The 15,378-nt window shown below is 37.9% G+C and overlaps 1 protein-coding gene across 1 annotated transcript in view; it reads left to right on the top strand.

The window, feature by feature from the left end:
- The first annotated feature begins 4,919 nt into the window (after positions 1-4,919).
- The window catches only part of LOC111435261 (U-box domain-containing protein 52-like), an 11,568-nt gene continuing 1,109 nt past the window's right edge, over positions 4,920-15,378 (top strand). The window contains exons 1-9 of the mRNA XM_023072685.1: positions 4,920-5,108; positions 9,793-10,113; positions 11,281-11,402; positions 11,495-11,703; positions 12,887-12,932; positions 13,006-13,300; positions 13,428-13,529; positions 13,640-14,068; positions 14,140-14,895. Of these exons, the coding sequence (XP_022928453.1) occupies positions 5,046-5,108; positions 9,793-10,113; positions 11,281-11,402; positions 11,495-11,703; positions 12,887-12,932; positions 13,006-13,300; positions 13,428-13,529; positions 13,640-14,068; positions 14,140-14,895 (2,343 nt within the window). The 5' untranslated portion in view covers positions 4,920-5,045. The remainder of the gene's footprint in view (positions 5,109-9,792; positions 10,114-11,280; positions 11,403-11,494; positions 11,704-12,886; positions 12,933-13,005; positions 13,301-13,427; positions 13,530-13,639; positions 14,069-14,139; positions 14,896-15,378) is intronic.

The raw sequence follows: 15,378 nt of genomic DNA, 5'->3' as shown, positions 1-15,378 counted from the left end.
ATTCTAATACTCAGAATTTGTCCGAGATAAATGAGTAAAAATCTTTACTTTTTTATCACTATGCTAAAAATTTGAAAGCTACCCATTTTACACGAACAATTGTTTCATCCAAAATGCCTTGTATTAATAGAGATAATGTAACGGCCCAAGCCCACCGCTGAACGATATTGTACTCTTTAGCCTTTCCCTTCCGGGTTTCCCTTCAAGGTTTTTAAAACGCGTCTATTAGGGAGAGGTTTCCACACTATTATAAATAGTGTTTCGTTCTCCTCCCTAAACGATGTGGGATCTCACAGACTGTGTCTACGAGACTACTAATAAAAATTAGCTATGTCATTAGAGTCGTGATCTTCTATTTATACGAGGTTGACCGAGGGTCTCTAACTTTTTCGAACTAGACCTAAAAGTGTATGATGGTGTAATGAATGTGATTAGTGAGCATCTGCTACAGAGAGCTGTGAGAACCAAGACTCGGTGCCCAATAATGGCTCTGCCACACCCAGCGACGGTCCCTTACATTAAAAACTTCGACAATCCTCCGCCAGACACGGCCTTTCTAGTACTACTTCTGCCACTCACAGCTATGTAATTGTCTTGTGTTTCCTTAGCTCCCATTGAAATATCCTGTCACGACGTATGCCACGTCAGGACTTACTGATACTTGATAGCTTTGACATTCTCTTACGACATCACATTATCTACTTCTCGCTTCTTAAGAGTGAAGTCTATTTCCATAGACCTACACGAATCCTTCCAGGATGCATGTTTTGTAACGACCCATGTCACGATTCGGATCAGGATTTGACACTTGATGGCCCCGACATGCTCATATTATCTGCTTCTTGCTTCTTAAGAGTGAAAACTATCTCTACAGACCAACATGAGTCCTTCCAGGATGCATGTTCTATACCGACCCATGTCACGATTCGGATCAGGATTTGACACTTGATGGTCCCGACATACTCACATTATCTGCTTCTTGCTTCTTAAAAGTGAAAACTATCTCTACAGACCAACATGAGTCCTTCCAGGATGCATACCCATGTCACGATTCGGATTAGGATTTGACACTTGATAGCCCCGACATGCTCACATTATCTACTTCTAACTTCTTACGAGTGAAGACTATCTCCACTGACCAACATGAGTCCTTCTAGAATGCTTTATCTTCACTCACATGCATCACCAAAAAAATTTTAGAAGGTCACCCAACATAGAATTGAAGTAAAACACGGGTAACCATAGAGTTCTTATGATTGAGCCACCAAATAAAAACGTGCATCTTTGACGCGGAAGACGATCTACAAGCTAAGTTACTCATTTCCTCCTTTCTTCGTTCTATGCATGTGTACTAACCAAGATAATATTGTCGTTTACTCATATATCACGTAAACGACAAAGTTTTGAAGTCGGGATCCGTGTTAGGTTGGGTGGCAGAAAAATAATTGGAGGGGAGATGGGGTAGGGGTACAAAAGAGTCGTACATGGTGTGTTCATCTGCTACAGAGAAATAGAATGTGATTGAAGAAAGAAGAAGGATCGGAAGTTGCAGAAGAAATGACACCAAAATTCATGGCTAATAATACAATGCTTCTACCCCAGCCTGCATGGAACGTTGGCGATTTTGTCGGTAGTACAGCCCCACCGTCCACCGTCCACCTTCTCGTGTTTCAACCACGGGAAGTCGTTGTACAACCTCGAAATTTGTGAGTTTCGCCGAAGATGCTGATGCAAAGTATCACGGTCATGCTTGTCTAATGTGTGTTGTCTATGGCCACATGTTCAGATGTCCTACTCATGCTCATCTAGGATGTGTTAGCCGCATGCCCGTTTCAAACCCCTTTTACATACTTTCATCTTAGAATGTCTTTAATATTTCACGATATGTCAATATGGAACTGTATGACTGTTCACCAAAATCATGTCTACATCCGCTAAGGTTAAAATGTCCCAAAATGTAGTATAGGAAATATGATTAGTTGTCTCTTCCTCCTACCTAAGTTATATGCTATCAAAGTTGCTGTCGTTGCCTAATCGTTTTTAGCTTGTAACATTGTTTTGTTTCAAATTGTTTTCAATGTACTTCTTTAGTCACGTTTTCTAAAACATTTCTCTCAAACGTGACTCGAGGCTCGAGCATACGACGACGTTGTTTGTGAAATCATTGTCCCATTACTGCAAGAGTGTGATTGTGACACAGAGCACCAGTGGAAATCATCGTCTAGCCTCGTCGAAGGTTGGACGTAGCGGGTCCCATGGGTCATTGATATTGCCATCTTCATCGTTGGAGGGATGCGTGTTGAGTGGAAGGCGTTGCCACGAAGCTCATGTGAGAGAAAGATGAAGAAAAGATTAGGGTTAAAATGAAGATTTGAATATCTAATATCTCAAGAATATATACTTTAACTAATTGATCGTTTGCATGGATTGACTTTTCTAATTTTACGTTCTCCTCTCCTAATGAGGAAAACACGATAATTGGTCAATAACGACATAGATTTGGAACACTGTCTTTTGTCTCCTCCTCCTTTCAGTGGCTCACCTTGCCACATTATCTAACGATAGCCCGATGATCATGTTGGGTGAATTGTGACCACATATCAACCCAAATAACTAGGTCGGTTGGCCGACTTAACAGATGATAGATTCTCATTCGATTGATCAAATTTTAAAAAGTAGAATACAAGTAGTCTAATTCTAATAATATTTACCCATTTTAGACGCAAGTCCGAAGTGCCTTTTACTTTCTCATCGTACTAATCAAAGATTCTCGTACGAGTAAAGATATTGTCCTTACGTACTTACCGTTCACTAAATTTCAACATCGGGATCCACATAGGACGCTTAGGTGGCAAAGGGTAGAAAAGTATGGTACATAAACAGGTTGTTGTAGTGTTGAAAAAAGACAGCAAATTGAAGGCCAAAGGCTCTCCCAATAATGGCTCTGCTGCAACTTGCACGGAACCTTTGAGATATTGGTGCAGCCCCACGAGCCATCGTCTTCTTCTCCTTGTATTTTGTCTCGAGCCAAATTCTCTGTATATGAACTTCCCAGTACTCAACTGCTCGTCAGGCGACAGCCTTCCACGGCCCCTTCCATTAAAAGCTCCAACCGTCCTCGTCACACTCGACCGTTCTAGTATACCACTCAGTTCTTTCGGTGACTCAATCACAGAAACTCTAAAGTTAAATACGTTGTACGTCTACGTTGAATGGTCTTCTAGTAAGAGTGTTCGTAAGTTGAGTTGGAATGAGTTGAATTGAGATTTATGGTGAGTGATTTTCTAGCGAGCGTGTTCGTGAATTGGGTCGGGTTAGATCAGGTTGAGACGTTTTTTCGATCCAACCCAATTATTCAATTTGTAAGTTTTTTCAATCCAAACTATTTTTTCTAAATAATGAATTCAACCCGACTTAAATATAAATTTGTATAGGTTAAGTTTAACTCAAGAAAATAAATTATATTAAAATTTTAAAAAATATATAACTAAAAATTAAATGATTATAAAAAAATCAAACCATCCCGAATAATAAAAATAAATAAATAAATGTCAATAAAAATTGATAATTTATTAAAATGTGTCCCACGATAGTGATCTCTAATCATTGACGTGTTTACAAAAAGGGTTTTACAGTTTTTTGCTCGATTTAAAGTATATCCGCAATTTTCTTATCTCATAAGATTTGAACCAATGAAATAACGCTTTTTTATACGCTTTATTTCTATATGGATCGCATTTTTATTTTAATGGTTGTAGGCTATCTTATTGAGCTAAAAGAGGGTCGGTCTTATCTTAAACAGAAACGAACGAGTTAAATTTGACATATTTGTAATTTTTTGACAACAAATATAACGTAATATTCTATTATCATAATTTTTAAAAATTCAAAAATTTTATATTATAATATAGTCTCCAATAATTAAAAAAATTATAGATTTAAATTTCTATCATATTTTCTATAAATTAAGGGATTGTAAATAAATATAATTAATAATAAAAAAAAATCATAACCTAAATTTTAATATGAAAAATATATTATTTAATTATATGGAATTTTTTTGAACTAATATTAAATAATAATTATTTTTCTATCACTATCATTTCATTTTCATTAATAATTCCAAAATACATTAATATAGTGCCATTTTGCAAACATTTTGGAGCAACCTTTTCCTTTGTTTTCAAATTTATTTTCTAAAATTTATTTTCAATGAATCTTTTGATTTTTTTTAAAATATTCAAAATAAATAATTAAAAATATCTATTTAAATATTTAAAATATTGTTATTGATATTGAAATATTGAAATATTCAATTTATTAGATATATTGGTGTTCTGTATATAAAAGAATTATAATAATTTTTAAATTAATAATTTCGTTGTTTTTTTAGAGGCGTGCTCGGTGGATGCCCTTTTGAGAGGGCGATCATATGGTTGGCTTGAACCTCATGTCGAGGTCGAAGAGGTTTGATTTTGGCTTTGACTCAAATCTTTCTTATTTACCTCAGGTTTTGAGTCACGACCTTTCTATGTTTTTCCAAATTTTGTATCGTATTGGATTTTATTCCACTAGCTTTGTCTTTCGAGTTGTTCTCTTAACCTAAATTTTAGTGCGATAGATATTTTGAATTAATAGGTTTAAAAAAATAATATATAATTTGTGATAATTTAAAATTTTAAGTTAATTTAATTAGTTAAGATAAGTAGAATTTAACTCTTTTATTTAAATAAATAAATAAATAAGAGGTGAAATTAAGAGTTGGAACTCGAAATGGTAATAATAATAATAATAATAATAATAATAATAATAATAATAATAATAATAATAATGATTGATTAGGAAGAACAATCAATAAGATACAAAATTAAGAGATTAACAGAGAGAGCAGCTTTGATTGAATCCCTCCGAAGTAAAAATCGAAGCAGAGAAGTGTCAAATTTGGGCTGAAGAAGAAGGGGATTGCAAATCTACGAACAATTTAGGGCAGAAGTTAAGGTGAGGAAGTAATCTTCGGTGCAAGGAATGGTGAGGCCGCCCATTGGATGATCGAATCCAAATTCCTCTTCCGCAAGGTTCAGCAAATCCTTGAACAATGGATGATTCAGGTACGATATCGGAATCACAAATCTCTTCTTCTGCATTTCGCCTACGTACACTGCAAAATGCCCTTTAGGAACATTCGTCACCGCCGATCCAAGCCCCTGTTTTGCCGTGAAAGTTCTCTGCAGCTTTTGCTTTGCATTTGCTATTCCTGTCAAGTGGACTCCCATCTCTGTATGATTTTAGAACAAGGAAGTAGAGACTCTGGTTTGAATTGCCTTTTGAAATGGATTTCAAAGGACTTGTTATGGTACTTGTTTATGTGCTTGGCGTTGAATGAGTGTTGTATGTGTGTGTGTGTGTGTGTGTGTGTCTATATATAGAAATTTTGTCAAGGATTGGATCATGGATAAGTAGAAAAGTAAAGAGGGATAGAAAACATCAGGTGAAGAAGTTGGCAATTTCTCACATGGTTTGCCTTGTTTATTATGCAAAACATATTGGCCTACCATACCATTTGCTTGCACAAATTTGTAGAAAAGGAAAAATTTGAAGACAAATTGTGAATCCTTGAGCCTCTAATCAAATGAAGCACCAAATTCATGGATGCTGGGCATGTTCTTGGCAACGTGTAGTATGTTTACGAGTAAAAAAGTATTTTAAGTTTCATTTTTAGTTTACTTGCTTAAGCTATGAACTTCGACTGCTTTAGTTGCTTGCTATCTTGGGGCTTGTTTTTGTTTTTTTGTTAATCTCCTTTGCCAACAAATTAATCAGCCTCTGTGGGTTCATCTGGTTGACTCACGGGTCCCTCAAGTTGAAAAAAACAATGCCTCAACTTGTTCGTTTCTTTCTTGCTATCAAATAAATTATGCATATGTATTCCGTGAGATCTCACATCGGTTGGGGAGGAGAACGAAGCATTCTTTATAAGGGTGTGGAAACCTCTCCCTAGTAGACACGCTTTAAAAACCTTGAGGGGAAGCCCAAAGAGAACAAGATCCGCTAGTGGTGGGCTTGGGTCGTTACAAATGGTATCAAAGTCAGACATCGAGCGATGTGCTAGCGAGGAGGTTGAGTCCCAAAGGGGGTGGACATGAGATGGTGTGCCAGCAAGGACACTGGGTCTCGAAGGGGGTGGAATGGGGGGTCCCACATCGATTGAAGAAGAGAATGGGTGTCAGCGAGGACGCTGAACCCCGAAGGGGGGTGGATTGTGAGATCTCACATCGGTTAGGGAAGAAGAAAATGGAGCATTCTTTATAAGAGTGTGAAAATCTCTCCTTAGCAGACACGTTTTAAAAACCTTGAGGGGAAGCTCGAAAGGGAAAGTCCAAAGAGGACAATATCTACTAGCAGTGGGCTCGAGTCGTTAAACAGACAGTACCTCCCTGAAGAGTCATGCGTAGTACTCATAAGTACATGTCACAAAACTTCTTGCAAGAGTTGGACGTATGAGTGTGAAATTTTGTTCTTTCTATCGATTTAATGGCCTTCACTTTTACAACACTTTATGAACTCTGCTACTATGCTTTGATAATGAATTGTCATATACTTCATCAAGAGTTTATGCGTCCAAGACATATGATAAATGCTAGTGTCCATGCATCTCTTGTCCTATAGGGACATTTTTCTGTGGAATTTATATCACGTGGATTTTCTCAGAAACTAGGTAGAAACTACAACGAACTAGGTTCGAAAATATCTAAAATATCAACTCTTTAGAGATAGGATAGTGTCCACATCAACCAGGTTGGCGATGCCTATTAACACTATGGCATCGCTATCATTCCACGCAAAGCTACAATTCATATCCTTCTAATTATTGAGGCATATACAAAATCCGTATGACCTTACATTGCAAGTACTGGATTGTATACTTCAGCATCTTAATCTGTAGTAGTCCTTGACATATGGTATGCTAAGTTCAATATCATGATCTAATTTTGTACTGGATTGAGCAAAGATTATGTGAGATTAGGTGGGGATTACTAGCTTCCTTTCTCTTTTGATTAGGGTAGTTCGTCCATGATTGAGAATCTTACCATAGAAGCAGATCCTTTAGAAGTTCTTTGTGCTATCAAGTCTTATCTCCAAGTTCATAGTCCCCTGTCAACTTTCCACCTCAGACAGTTGGAAGAAATCCGTAGTGTTCGAAAAGGTCGGGCACCATGTCCTTTAATCGACCCCGAGAAAAGTAAACTACGACTTTTTGGATAACAAAGGTCCCGGTTGACAACGATGTTCAGTTTCTGCTTTAAGCAAATGAGGTCACTTGCCCCCAATTCCTTTTTGTAAATCAAATGACAGTCTGATTTGTCATACTGATGGGAGTTTGATGCTGAAGTGGGAGAGTATTAGAGATGAAAAAGATCTAGTGTTTGTAGTAGTGATAAGGTGGGGGAAGCATATGATATAAGCATACATCATAGAAATTACCACTTTTAGCGAGTGAAGAAGGAAAGCTTTGGAAGCCACATGCCTTTGTCTTCTTGGTCATTTTCTTTATATTGATTGGCATTCTCTACGATAATGCAGCAATCGATGACCTACCACTCTCTTCGAACTAGATCCAGTGGTTTCCTCGAAGAGGTTTTCACATCCACACTCTTATAAAAAATGCTTTGTTCTTGAAGGCACATTGCTCGATATCTGTCTTTGATACTATTTGCATGGTCTTAAGTGCAGCGCTAGCAGATATTGTCTTTTTTGGACTTTCTCTTTCGAGCTTTCCTTCAAGGTCTTAAAACAAGTCTACTAGAGAGATGTTTCCACACCCTTATAAGGAATGCTTCATTCCCCTCTCTAATCATTGTGGGATCTCACAATGCATAATTTGTTGCTCATCAACTTAAGTACCGTTTAATAGCTAAGATAATAATTTTTAGGTTAAAATACACTTGTAATTATTAAACTGTTATAAAAGTAGTCTTTGTACCTTTAAGATCTTCTTTTCGCAGTGTAATGTAATGTATATTTGAATTCAATGTGATATGTATGTATGAATTGTTGGGATGGAAAGTTTGTGAATTAACTTAAAAAGGAAATGTGAAGTGTTTTTCCTTTGAAACCTTTTCTTTTCAAAGGATACTCTAAAGGGTGTTTGACCTATCGAGTTGGGGTTGAGCGGAGGGAGATAAAATACCCCTTTCCCTAATTGACCTCCTAGATACTAATAACGTTACCATATTGACTTCAACCGTACTCACCGCACCAGTTTCAATAATGTTCACTATTGAAAACTCTAAAAGGTGTTTGACCCATCGAGTTGAGGTTGAGCGGAGGGAGCTAAAATAATACCCCTTCCTAATTGACCTCCTAGATACTAATAACGTCACCACATTGGTGACTTCAACGATGCTCATTGCACCAATTTCACCTTTCTCTCTTGTGTTTATAATAAGTTTTTTTCTAACGTATTTAAAAAATTGGCATTGTCTTTGTCTACATTGATATTTTTGAAATTTTAAAAAATCTTACACAATATGATTGTTTTGGTAAGAATATTAAGATTTAGATAAGAAGCACAAGTTTATTTAAAATTCATTTAAATGGTACAATAGAGATAGATGTTTAATTATAAAGATGCTAAGGGTATGTTTCATTATTCACTATTATAAAGATGAAATATAATTTGTAAATTTGTAATGTAATTGTTATTATTTGTACTATAATTGTTATTATTGTAATTTTTTATCTAAAAATATTATTTAACTTCGAGATGCATTGTTGACTAATTTAGATATTTATTAATGCTAATCATAACCGTCACAAATTATATTAGACATTAAAATCGATGAGGATCATGAAGATAAATCTTAATTTTAAAAATACGTAATTGATTAAATAATTCGGGTTATTAATTTTACAATTGATTAATCCACTTTTTGATTTGTTATTTTTAATATAATGATCGATGTATTTGAATTTCATTATTTCAAACATAATCCAGACAAGTATTCTAATCGGTACCACTTCGTTTTAAACCGTCAACAATTCAAATTTTCATCTATTGTTTTAATGGATTTATACGGGAAGGATAGATTAAAAGGTTAATACCAAGTTAATAATTTTGCAAAACCTTAACTTCATGCACAAATATGAAGTATGTGCGAATCAATTCTGATAAACCGAACGTCACTAAAAGTTAGTAGGCAATCACGTAATGATATCAGATTTATCTCAACCCAGTACTTCATTAAAATTATGGGTGACTATCATCGATCAGATATCAAAAACACCCAAAGTTGCGTGGTGGCTATCATTGATCAGATAGCAAAAACATCCAAAGTTGTATGGTAGCTATCACCGATTAAATAGCAAAAACATCTAAAATTGCATAGTCGCGATACACACAGATGATAGACGATAGACGATAAACATTTGAGCGAGGTAAATATGCATACAAAAAGCCAAAAAAGTGATCAAATATTTGAGGGAAACACTAGAATTAATCAAATGAACACCATGATTAATTCTAATTCAAATTTGACATTATCCATTTTGGGGAAAGCGAACAATCCATGCCAAAAATAGCGATCTTAGTCAATTTTGCTCAATAAAATGTGCGGCATTCAGACAAATCCTATATTTGCGCACTCCCCTGAAAAATTTCAGACCCTCCTTCGAAGGGAGAGAAAGTAGCACTAAATTCCTCTCTCTCACTATATCTATAGATGTAAATATGCATACAAAAACCCCAAAAAACCAAATTAGTTGCTTACCAAAATTTCAACTATGTGGCTGCAGAAAGGAAACAGCGTGAATGGCACGAAAAAGGGAGGAATAGCCGGAAGAGGAAATGGATTGGTGGCGATCGGCGTTGATAGGGAAAAAGGAAGCCAAAATGCTCTCCGATGGGCCACCGAGCATCTGCTCGTCAAGGGTCAAACCGTGATATTAATCCATGTAGTTCAGAGACCTTCCAGTGCGGCTGCTTATTTGATTGGGGGAGCCATTATTTGTAATAGCGATGGCAGTTTCGCCAGTAATTCCCCTCGTAAACAGCAGCTCGAGATGCAGACTCGTGACATTTTTCTCACCTTCCATTGCTATTGTACTCGTAAGGATGTGAGTTTCTGTTGAATCATTGCATTTTTTTGCTATGTTTTCATTAGTTTTGTTTCTGATTCTGATATGAATGTCTGGTTAGGTTAGATTTCTGTGTTTTTGGACTTAATGCCTTCTGATAAGAATTTAATTTGGATTACCTTATTGATCGAATATGCTAGGAATCACGACACTCCACAATGGTATGATATTGTCCACTTTGAGCATAAGCTCTCGTAGTTTTTCTGGGGGCATTCCCTAAAGGCCTCGAACCAATGGAGATGTATTCCTTACTTATAAATGCATGATCATCCCCTAAATTAGCCAACGTAGGACTCCCTCCCAACAATCCCTCAATAATCTCAAGGCAAGAACACTTGTTTGAGATTCGAATCACTCCACAAGTAAGATCGATCATGTTTAGCTTGAATGATTCTAAACATGCATTCTAAACATATCCCTAATGATAAACAATCACTCCAAGGGAAAGTAATATTCAGATTACCTTGTTGATCAAATATCTTAAGGCAAGAACACTTGTTTGAGATTCGAATCACTTCACAAGCACGATTGATCATGCGTTCGAATCACTTCACAAGCACGATTGATCATGCGTTCGAATCACTTCACAAGCACGATTGATCATGTCAAGCTTGAATGATTCTAAACATGCAATCTAAACTATATAGAATTGCAAAGAAACTTAGCCATTAGCTAAAAAAAGCACAAATGCTCATTTTACTACATTTTTCAAGTATGTTTTACAAAGATAATATACATGGTTTTATATAGTCTCAAAATAAAAACCCGTAACCTTCAAGGAGGCATTCCTAGAGTTGTAACTATATTTTATGACCATAATTAGCCATATACTTTATGGCCATAATTAACCCCTATGTAAAATACATTAAAGAAACATATAACTCTAAACTATGATCCACCCAAAATTTATAACAATGAAACTTGTTTCTTCTTCAATGTGGCATGAATTGAAACATCTTTGGATAATTTTGACAATATTTTACTCACATCTTCTTTGAAGATTATATTGCATGATTGATGTCTTGGTTCATATCACCTTGGCACGAGAAAAAGGAAACTAGAAACAAGAGTGCTACCAAATGAGCTTGAAATGAATAGAGCAGGGGTTTGTTAATGTTGATTGTTCTTGTTTTTTGGTTTGTGAAGATTCAATGCCTTGATGTCATATTGGAAGATACTGATGTGGTGAAAGCGTTAACTGAATACGTCTCGTATAGTGCGATCGAAAACTTGGTGCTTGGGGCTCCATCGAAACATGGATTTATCAGGTAGTCATCTTGATTGATTCACCTTTGGTTGAGCGTTTTTCATTCCAATTTGTCCAAATTCTTATGATGTCCATTTGTGATATTTAAAACAGGTTTAAGTCGTCGAGCATGGGGAGTAGTGTGTCGAAAGGGGCACCGGATTTCTGCACTGTATATGTCATCTCAAAGGGAAAGGTGTCGTCGGTGAGACATGCCACTCGCTTGGCTCCCGCTGCTTCTCCTCTACTAGACCATTTGCAGAAGTTATCGAAGCCGATCGTAAAGGGAACGGGCACTCCTCAACATAAGTTTAATTTAAGAGGTTTGTTCTTCATGATGAACTAAATTCCTAGCATTTTGTGTATGGCATATGAAGTAGTTTCATTATGGTAAGTTCACAAATTTGTTTTTGAATTGTTTATTGTGAGATCCCACGTCGGTTGGGGAGGAGAACGAAACATTGTTTATAAGGGTGTGGAAACCTCTTCTTAGCAGACGCGTTTTATAAACCTTGAAAGGAAGCTCGAAAGGGAAAGCCCAAAGAGGACAATATTTGCTAGCGGTGGGTTTGGGCCGTTACAAATGATATTAGAGCTCGACATCGGGCGATCTGCTAGTGAAAGGTTGAGCCTCGAAGGGGGGTGGAATCGAGGCGGTGTGCCAGCAAGGATGCTGGGCCTCGAAGGGGCTGGATTGTGAGAACCCACATCGGTTGGGGAGGAGAACGAAATATTTTTTATAAGAGTGTGGAAACCTCTCCTTAGCAGACGTGTTTAAAAAACCTTGAGGGGAAGCCTGAATGAGAAAGCCTAAAGAAGACAATATCTGCTAGCGGTGAGTTTGAGCCGTTATAAATGGTATCAGAGCTAGACATTGGGCGATGTGCTAGCAGAAGGCTGAGACCCAAAGGAGGGTGGACACGAGGTAGTGTGCTAGCAAGGACGTTGAGCCTTGAAGGGGGGTGGATTGTGAAATCCCACATATGTTGGGGGGGAGAACGAAATATTCTTTATAAGGGTGTGGAAACCTCTCCTTAGCAGACGTGTTTAAAAAACCTTAAGGGGAAGCTTGAATGAGAAAACCTAAAGAAGACAATATCTGCTAGCGGTGAGTTTGAGCCGTTATAAATGGTATTAGAGTCAAGACACTGGGCGATGTGCTAGCGGAAGGCTGAGACCCAAAGGAGGGTGGACACGAGGTGGTGTGCTAGCAAGGACGCTGAACCTTGAAGGGGGGTGGATTGTGAAATCCCACATCTGTTGGGAAGGAGAACGAAACATTCTTTATAAGGGTGTGGAAACCTCTCCCTATCAGACGTGTTTTAAGAACATTGAGGGGAAGTTCAAAAGGAAAAGTCTAAAGAGAACAATCTGCTAGCGGTGAACTTGGGCCTTTACACGTTCGGTAGGTTAATTTGAGTTATGTTTTCCCCATCAACACCAACTTCATCTCATTGCTAATCCAAGGATGAAGTTAAACCACACAACTAATTTTCGTGTGTGCAGACAGGACATCATTCAAGCCTCGGAATTTTCAAGATGAATCAATCAAGTAAGCTATGGAAGTCCAAAGATATGCATAGACTTTCTTTCTAAATTGATGCTTACATTGCAAATGGAATCAGGCCAGAAATATCTCAGGGAGTGGATAGAACTTCTATTTCCAAATATAGTGGAGGGTTCTCCGAGTCAGAATCCGACATATCCTTCATAAGCTCAGGAAGACCAAGCACGGATCGTACTTCTTCTGTTGCACTTGACTATGAATCCGCCCCACTGCAATATTCAAACAGCTCAGACCAAAGCTTTGCATCTCTACCATTTAAACCAAAATGGACAGACCACAATCAACTCAATGATTTCTCATCACTTTCAGATGAGAGCTGCAGGACATCATTTTCCTATTCTTCTCAGAACTTGGTCAGTCTATATTATGAATGGTTCGATTTTCGCCGATAGATTTCGTAAATGTATTGATAAAGATATGAATATGAATGGAAATGTGAAGATATGATCTAAATGTGGTCAATATTTATGTATCACACAGGATGAAGCAGAGCTTGAAATGAAGAGGTTGAAGCTAGAGCTTAAACAAACTATGGAGATGTACAGTACAGCTTGTAAAGAAGCACTAACAGCAAAGCAGAAGGTATCTATATATATATATATATGTATGTATGTATGTATGTATGTATAGATTTAAGTCATTTCTCCATTGTTAAGATGCAAAATTGGGTTATAATAAAGTTTTCAACATAGGCAAGGGAACTAAATAACTGGAGATGTGAAGAAGAACAGAAACTAGAAGAGGCGCGGCTTGCACAAGAAGCAGCAATGGCTATTGCAGAGCAGGAGAGAGCGAGATGCCGAGCGGCGATGGAAGCAGCTGATGCAGCTAAGAAAATAGCTGAGTTAGAATCATATAAAAGAGAAAATCTAGAGATAGAAGCACTTAAAGAAGCAGAGGAAATGCAAAGAGCATTGAAAAATCTTGCACAAAGTGACATCAGATACAGGAGATATACAATTGAGGAGATTGAATCAGCAACAGAAAATTTTGCACAGTCTCGGAAGATAGGGGAAGGAGGTTATGGACCTGTTTTTCATTGTCGTCTTGATCACACATCGGTTGCGGTCAAGGTTTTGCGCCCCGATGCGACTCAAGGAAGGGAACAATTTCAGCGAGAGGTGAGGAACTTAGAACAACTTTGGGATCATTTTGTAAGTGTGAATGATTTAGCTAGATATTGTAAATGCAGATTGATATATTGAGTTGCATAAGGCATCCCAACATGGTACTTCTTCTTGGAGCATGCCCAGAATATGGCATTCTAGTGTACGAGCACATGTCGAACGGAAGTTTGGAGGATCGACTCTTCCGAAAGGGGAACACCCCTGCTATTCCTTGGCAGTACCGGTTTCGAATTGCTGCTGAGATTGCTACTGGCCTTCTGTTTCTCCACCAGACCAAACCAGAGCCATTAGTGCACCGTGATCTCAAGCCAGCTAACATATTGCTAGACTACAATTATGTTAGCAAAATAAGCGACGTTGGTTTGGCTAGACTTGTACCCGCCGTGGCCGAAAATGTAACACAATGCTACATGACTTCAGCCGCTGGAACTTTCTGCTATATAGACCCTGAATATCAACAGACTGGAATGCTTGGGGTTAAATCTGATGTCTACTCATTAGGTATCATGTTGCTTCAACTAATTACAGCCAAGCCGCCCATGGGGTTGGCTCACCAAATTGCTCGAGCTATTGAGAAGGGGACTTTGGCGGATTTTCTGGACCCAGCTGTGGATGATTGGCCGGTGGAACAAGCACTTTGCTTTGCAAAATTAGCACTTCAATGTGCAGAACTTAGACGAAAAGACAGGCCAGATCTTGCCAATGTTTTGTTGCCAGAACTTAACAGATTGAGAGAGTTTGGTGAGGAGAGAATGGAGCACCTGTTGTCAATGGATAGTTGTGGATCTTCGGGCGGATTTAGCCATACATCAACGGAGCAGGTTAGTATGTAAGACTGTGAGATCCCACCTCATTTGGAGAGGAGAACCAAATATTTCTTATAAGAGTGTGGAAGCCTCTCTCTAACATACATGTTTTAAAACCATGAGGCTGACGGTGATACGTAATGGGCCAAAGTGGACAATGTATGCTAGCGGTGGGCTTGGGCTGTTACAAAGGATATCAGAGCTAGACACTGAGCGGTATGCCAGCTAGGATGCTGGGTCCCCAAGGGGGGTGGATTGTGAGATCCCACATCAGTTGAAGATGAGAATGAAACATTCCTTATATATAAGGGTGTGGAAACCTCTCCCTAACAGATGTGTTTTAAAACTGTAAGGCTGACGGCGATACGTAACGAGCCAAAGCAGACAATATCTACTAGCAGTGAGCTTGGGCTGTCACAAATGGTATCAGAGCCATACACTAAGCGGTATGCTAGCAAGGACACTGGACCCCCCTAACAGACAAGGGGGGGGGGGGGG

This window comes from Cucurbita moschata, unplaced genomic scaffold, assembly GCF_002738365.1.
Source record: "Cucurbita moschata cultivar Rifu unplaced genomic scaffold, Cmos_1.0 Cmo_Scf00048, whole genome shotgun sequence".
NCBI lineage: Eukaryota > Viridiplantae > Streptophyta > Magnoliopsida > Cucurbitales > Cucurbitaceae > Cucurbita > Cucurbita moschata.
This window is presented reverse-complemented; position numbering and strand designations above follow the sequence as displayed.